The sequence below is a fragment of the Chaetura pelagica genome, unplaced genomic scaffold (genome assembly GCF_000747805.2).
Source record: "Chaetura pelagica isolate M959 unplaced genomic scaffold, ChaPel_1.0 scaffold758, whole genome shotgun sequence".
Taxonomy (NCBI): domain Eukaryota; kingdom Metazoa; phylum Chordata; class Aves; order Apodiformes; family Apodidae; genus Chaetura; species Chaetura pelagica.
In genome coordinates, this window is record NW_009954187.1 from 379,467 (window position 1) to 387,065 (window position 7,599).

The 7,599-nt window shown below is 42.9% G+C and overlaps 1 protein-coding gene across 1 annotated transcript in view; it reads right to left on the minus strand.

The window, feature by feature from the left end:
* Positions 1-7,599, minus strand: part of UNC13B (unc-13 homolog B (C. elegans)) — a gene marked incomplete at its 5' end in the record, with an annotated part of 192,386 nt that overhangs the window by 181,437 nt on the left and 3,350 nt on the right. The window contains 2 exons of the mRNA XM_010003047.1: positions 2,382-2,505; positions 3,570-3,687. Of these exons, the coding sequence (XP_010001349.1) occupies positions 2,382-2,505; positions 3,570-3,687 (242 nt within the window). The remainder of the gene's footprint in view (positions 1-2,381; positions 2,506-3,569; positions 3,688-7,599) is intronic.

Consider the following 7,599-nt stretch of genomic DNA (forward strand, 5'->3'; position numbering starts at 1 on the left):
AGGAGAGATGTAGGGGCAGTGCTGTGAGCTGAGCAACCTCCATGCATCTCTCCAAGGACCTCAAGGGTACCTAATCCACTGTGCAGGGTCCATCTCTATCCTGCAGGTGATGGCACGAGATATTCAGCTATGGTGTGAAGGTAAGCACTGCTGGAGAAGGTGATATGGGTAGATGCTATCTTCTAGAGGACTACCCCAGGACTACCCCACACTCCTGGGTGCCCACTGCATTTCAACCTGCTTCTGACCTTGCCACAGCAGGACGGTCTGAAAATGGAGGTGATGCAAGAAAACCCGCAGCACTCTTCAAGTGAGGAGCAACAGAATCCTTGAAAGACCTAACTGATGCACCCATTTTTCCTGGGAATTTTGAAACACTGGACAAGCAGACAACTCTTCAAACTCTAAAATAAAAGCTCATCAATACAGCAGTGTGGAGTTCCTGTTGTTTCAGTATCTGTCATAGTAAGCAAAGGGGTAAGTAACAGACGTGCTTTAAATTATTGATTGCTATTAACAAGCTGTTTGTTACTCTTCTCTTTTTATTTAAAGTTTTCAGATTTCTGCATGAAACCCTGCTTTTCAAAATTCTGTGTTTTATAGACGATCATATGATTTAAAACAGTAGTTAAAAATCCCAAAACAAATAAACAAAAAGTCCTGTGTTTTGAGTATAATAATAGGGAGAAAACACAGTATTACCTGAAATATTTTTTATTTTTTAAATCCAGATGCTCTAACACATAATTGTTTATAGGGAGTTTGTTTTCCTACACTTGGGGAAAAACAAAAAAAAAAGTAAAAATGTAATGCAGTCCAAAACATGAATTGCAAAAGAAAGCGAATTCCCTTCTGGATACTTTCTGAACACTGAGGGAGAGATCAGAACTTTATTTTCTTTTAATGCAGAGACAATTCACAAGCAACTGTGTCAGAATGAACTTAGATAAGAAGACAGTGGCTATAAGCCTTATTTTAGTTACATGTGCTGTGTTGTCTCCCTCCCAGTAGCCTAAACACTTGCCTGAAGAACCACTGTTTCACCTCACAAGGACAACTCAGTCTTCCCTCTTCTTTCATAAAAAGCAATTTCAGTAATAAACCTCTGACTGACAGGGTGACATCAGTGAATCACCAGGACATTTTCATGAGAAAGAGGGATGGCTCCAGACCAATGTAAGACAGCTTTGTTGTCAAGACAGCTGAGATGTCTGATAACTTTTCCCCTTTACACACTGGACTGTAGTTTAAAAGGAGTGCCTATTACACCTATAAAACACCGTGTTCAGCCACAGTGACAATTGTGCATGCAAAACAGCACACCCAGCTCAGCTCCCAGAGCACAAGATAAAATTGCCTTCAGTGTCACAGGGCCAAAGCCTGTATCCTCCCTTGCACCAGGAAGTGGGGTATGAGACTAAGAGATGACCTAACTTTTTTCCACAACAGACAGCCAATCTTGGCAGTTGCTGGCCAAATGCCAGTGGGTGCACAAATGCTCCACCAGTGCTTAGAGCATGATGCAAATTGCTCACACCAGCAGGGGCAAGCAACAGGCAGAAAAGGAGAGATGAGCCTTGCAATTACTATAAACTTTGAAGCACTTAAATGCCTACTGCAAAAAAAAATATAAAAATATCAGGAGCCCCCAAAACATTATCTTTGCTCTTGGTTCCCTGAGTCAGCTAAGAGCTGCAACAAGAAGCTCTGTAAGCCCTGGGGGCATTGTGATTAAGCCCTCCCTTTGGGATTTTGTTTGCTTGTTTTGTGGAGGTTTTTGTTTGGATTTAAGTAAATTAAAATTTTAGAACAGAATACACACAACTTCACTTAAGACAGGTTTGCTCTAATTAGTTACTTTTCCATTCTGTACTTTCCAAGCACAATTAATTGGCAGAAAGGCATCTTACAGCACAAAGTTATTTATATACTCAGCTAATGATAATGTTCAGGAGCACAAAGCATTAATGTTTCACTAACTGAACTGCACACTTCTATCAGGGTTTAAGTGCACCTACCACAAAACAGCTCAACAACACACTTGACCTCTTCCAGACCCAAATTTGTCTAGATACAATGAAGTGAACGTTCTCTGCTCAGAAACAAAATGTTTCACTGCACAATCCTGAAATAGCATTACTGGTTTTTTAAACTGCTTCTAGTCTAAACATCCCAGCACTCTGAGACCATAAATTATTTCTTATTTATTCAGATCTTGTTAGAAATAAGCCAAACAAGAAATGAACACCAGCTATTTAATTTGCACTGAACTATTTTGGCTAAACTATGAACAAGCACAGCTTGATTATACAACTCAAGTTGCTCCCAAACACCTTCTCTCCACAGACAGCACCCTGAGTAAGTTACTGAAGTGCACTCACCAAAAGGTAATTCGAATCTTGTGTCCAGTAAAATTTTATGAGGGGTCGGGTTTTTGGTTCCACAGATTTCATCATGTTTCATTACAACTTCTGCCTCCAGCGTAGACCACTCCCCAGGACCTTCCTGTGAATCACAAGCCATAGGTGAAGCTTCAAATTTGACAGGTCCATATGCAACGAGTCTCACACATTTGCTAAGACAAAATACTCTAGGAAGAGCCTTACCATATTACTGAGTTCTTGTACCTTATTTTAGCATCAAATTACATCTATTCAGCACAAGCTTGCAACTTTTCTTCCAAATCTCAAAGGCCTTCACCAAGACAAGCAGCAAACAACTCCTAGCAGAACTGCTGCCTTCTCAGTGGAACTGCAAAGGCAAGTCCTCAAAGGCAGACACCAAGGAGTCTGGACAGCCTGAGGAACTGAGCACCAGCCAGGCCTTATGGCCACACTGCTGGATACGCTCACTCTTTTATTGAAAACACAAGGTCTCTCTTCCCTGCTCAAATTCAGTATTTTTTTTAATATCGGGCCTGAAATTTTAGATGAATAAGCAAACATGTCCTGATCAGCTGCAACAACCACCACAACCAGTAGTGAGTGCAGTAGCAGACATTGGCACATTCCATTTCCTACCTTTTCCCATTCATATCACCAATATTACCACCACCCTGCAACACTGCAACAAGAAACTTCAACAAGATGTTGCAGACATGCTGTGGGCCTGCCTTTAAGGTAACATCGTCTGATATCAGGGCACCCTCTGTCTTTAGCAGGAACTTACAGAAATTTGAGCATCAGACTAAGGAGTCAGTCCTTAAGACTCCAGACACTTGTCAACTATGCAGTTTCCTTAACAGATTAAGCCCTGCTTTCTGTGTCCATGTGAGTGAAATGAGATCAGATATACCTACTTATGGTCAGTTTTGGAACCACTGTTGGCAGCATCCTTCAGGATAAAAACACAACAACAAACAAACAAACAAAAAACCCCAAACAAAAACAACAAACAAAACTAAAACTCCAAGGTGATGCTGACAGCCCCCTTCCCACACCCAGCCTGCTTGGCTTTGCAAGTGGAAGCTTTGCTGAGGAGCACAGTCCCAGGCACCACCAGGCTACATTTGTAACACATTAACTATCAACATGGGAGCTGTCAAAATAAAGCTTCTGTGTCAGCTTAACCTCATCAGATTGGTGAATGGCCTTCAGAGCAATCCACACGGTCCCAACCAGGGTGTCCCAGATCAGTCCTTTGTTCCATACTTCAACAATTAGGCCCAGGTCCAGCCGACTGATCTCACTGCAGGAAAAGAAAAGGCAGCAGAGGTGAGGACAAATCAGAACACAATCTAATTCTGCTTCAGGCTCTGTGTCACTACCACAATTAAACCAGTGCACTTTCCAAGCAGCTGGGTCAAGCTACAGAAAGCTTCTGGAAGTGTGTGGCTGAGGTGGTTCACACTCACACAGGGAACACACAGGGAACTAGTCACCGTTGAACAGTAACTACACAAAGATCACAAAATAAAACCCTGAACTACCTCATGCATAGACTGACAACTGGGAACACACCTTAGCCATGTACAAGGTGGCATATCTTAATCCAAAACCTAGAGGTGAGCTGCTCTTTGCCATCATTTCTAACTCAGCAGGTACATCCCTCCTTTGGCAACACAGCAACACAAGTGTACATTGGCAGGTCCAAACTTGCCCATACTCTGTGAGTGAAGCAGCCACACAACAGCAGTAACAGTCCCAAACCCAGCACAGCTGCACCAGCAGCACTACCTGCTGCTCAGGGCTGTGCTGCACTACTTCAGCTCCAGCACCAGCTTCTTCCCCCGCGTGACACTGCAAGGCTTTGAACCGTGCAAATCTCTGGCAACAAACAGCCAAACACAACCACCAAGTGCCAAGTGCTTGGAAATACTTATCTGAAGGCTTTCATTAACATCTCTGCTCTCAGGAAGGAACAGATGCATCTCAAATTCACCTCTACCCAACACTTCATAGCATTGACTCTCCCTCTTCCATGCTGCTTGTAACTTAAGAACAGGATGATACATTTTACCAGCCTGAATGCTGGTAAAATCCATCAAGTAAAGAACCCTGAGCTGTTGATAGGCAACACTTGTGAAAAAAGGCTACTGTCCCTACTTCCTTGAGCTCAGGATTTACCCCTAGTCCAACATCAAATCCCCAAATATAGCTAATCTTGGACACGTATTGCCACTGCCCACTGCCCCTCTGTTCGGATAAATTCACATTAAGTTTATCAAAGGAATTTCAAAGCACGTTAGTCCCCAATTTTTACAGACTGTCATCATGGCCCAAAAAAATTAATAAAAAAATAATTAAAAGAAAAATTCAGAACTGCTGCAAATCCCAGCATCTATTTGAGCTTTCTTACAGAGACGTTTTACAACTTTGGAAGAGGATATTTTACCTACAAGGTTCAAGACAAACCTTACAGCTACAGCAACGCATATTAAAGTGCATCTGTTCCTATGGAAGGACACAGGAATTGAGGCCAAGAGTGTCCAGTACTTGGGTGCCTCTGTTTACATAGTTCAAAATCAAACTGTTATGCAGGCTTATTCAGAGTTTACTGCTAGCACCCTGAAATTGAGCCTCCAGCTCCCCCTCTTTGGATATGGCTACTTAATATGGGCAAGCTAACAACTAGCCACCTGCACTGCTCTGCCCTCTCACTGATTGACTCTTGGAAGATGATATTCCTCTGATTGCACAAATGTGCAATAACAGCAGAAACAACTGATTTTCTGCTGGCTAGACAAGTGTGAGGCCAGAAAGGGAAGGAAGAAATCCTCTATTTTTATTTCAACATACATTGACAGACCAAGACAGTGATCGTAAGACACCCAGCAGCCTTCTATGCAGAATTCCACAGGACAGGTCACCGGATAACAAAAAAATAAGGTTTTCAGTACAGTGGCTTTGATTGCCTTTGTGTTTCCCTTTCTCCACCTTCTGGTCAGATGCAGAATAGCTTCAAAGAACAAAAGAGCTGAGGTTGGATTTCCATGTCCCTCCTCCCTTTCCACACGCACACAGAATTTAAATGAAAGACATTTTTAACAACTTCAACGCCAATTCATCCATCACATTCTAAATAGCAGTTAGCACTTCCACTTGAGGGGTGCTTTCTGCAAATACACAGTCCTTTTAAAGCTGCTTCAAAATTAGATGTTGCCAGAGAAGACATTAAAGTGCTTTTCTGGCCTGGTAAATAAGCAAATTTCAAACATCCCTAGAGCCCCAAATTTTAAAGTTTTATGTCTCACAAGGAGTTTGGAAGCAAAAACAACAAACACAGATAGAAAGCATTTTCTTGGTTGCAGTCTATTCTTCTACTATGCCCCATAAAAAAAAAGTAAAAACAAACATAGATAATAAAAGCATCTTTCCCTCAGGGAAAAACTATGGTGTTCTAAAGCCTTTTCCAACTTCAGAACGCGAAGAGACATCCAGTGAATAGCAGTCATGGTATCTTAGTGTTATATCTCCTGGGACAAGTTAATGTACACAGGATCATGCAAAACATGTTGCCAGCCACATGTAATATTTTTGTTATAAAGAAAGCTCACAACAACTATGCTCTTGCTTTGCTAAAGCAGGAAAGACAAAGGCAAAGTAGTTGAGCTAATATTCTGCTTTGATATCCCCTAGCAACTAATTACAGAGCAACACAATGACCTTACAGCATACTAGCTAAGCTCCCAGCTGATACTGGACAGCAGTTCCAGGAGCTGTTTGAGAGGAAGGAGGAGGAGCAACCGTGAGAGCCAACACAAACAAGGGCCATTGTCAAAACACTGGTGAGCAGCCTCCTCTGTAGCTGGCCATGCTTAAAGTTAGTTCCTGCTCACAAGTGGAACACAAATCACAGGAAGAATGAGTTAGTAGTTTGGATATGGGCATGTGATTTGGCAGACAGGCACAATTCCCTGTCCCAACCTTACCCCAGACCTGCACACAGTTTATGTCAGTGACAACCACAGCCTCTATCTGACCAGGAACTGCACAGCTCGGAAGATGGTGGTGTTCAGGAGGACACATGTTTCACAAGATGCCAAAGATTAGGCTCAGACTCTCCAAGCAGACGCACACACCTCATGTGCAGCTCCCAGAACAGTACCACAGAACAAGGGAGACAGCGGCATAGTTAGGATGGCAACACTGCTGGCCCAGGTGAACTTCTCAGCCAGGGGCAGAACTTTTGGCAGAACACCAACTGCTAAGGGACAGTAAAAATACTTACAAAAATCCCAGGTGGATGTCGTGCTATGGATGCTATGAATACACCTCAGGCCCAGTGAAAAACAGCAGCACTAGCTTTGATTCCACAAAATAAGCACAGCATCATTCCCCCTGCAATAGCAGTGTCCAGGCCAAGTTCAGTGAAAAGAATTTGGAGACCAGGATTTAGTAAATTTAGTTCACTTTATCTTACAAAACTAAAGGAAACAGAAGCACATGCAATATACGAAACAATTCATATCAATTCAAGTTATTTATACACCTGCAAGAAAACCACTATTCTAAGAGACACTGAGAAACCCTGGATATCTGTCAGAACTATGAGGACCAGAGCAAATCTGAGGTGCCAACTGCACCAGAAAACCTGGGAGAGCTGAAGCTGATTCTGCTGCTCATGGTAGGGACTGGCAGACCCTCAAGCTGCCACTGGGTAGCTGGAAAATTAATTCATGGGAACTGGACCAATGGCAGAAAACATCAACACACAAGAGCAGCTCCACACTGAGATAACCAGGATCACCCTGTCGAGGCTCTGAGTGCACTAACAACAGCCTTTAAAATTGCCCTGACCTCCCTCCCCAGTAGCTGCCACCCATATCCCTCTTCTTATGGCCCAAGAGCTCCATCTAAGCTCAGCTAGAGGCTCTCAATCCTTGCCTAAGCTACTTTGTAGGTGTTTGTGGTGGGCTGATCCTACCGGGACACTAGGTGCCCACCAAAAGCCACTCCTATCACTCCTCCTAGGCTGAACAGGGTAGAGGAAATGTAACAAAAGGCACATGGGTCCAAGTAAGGACAGAGAAAGATCATTCACCAACTACAGGCATAGGCAAAACAGACTCAACTTGGGGAATCAGTTTAGTTTTATTACAAATCAAAATCAGAGTAGGATAATGATAAGTAAAAACAATCCTCCCCCAGCTCAACTTCA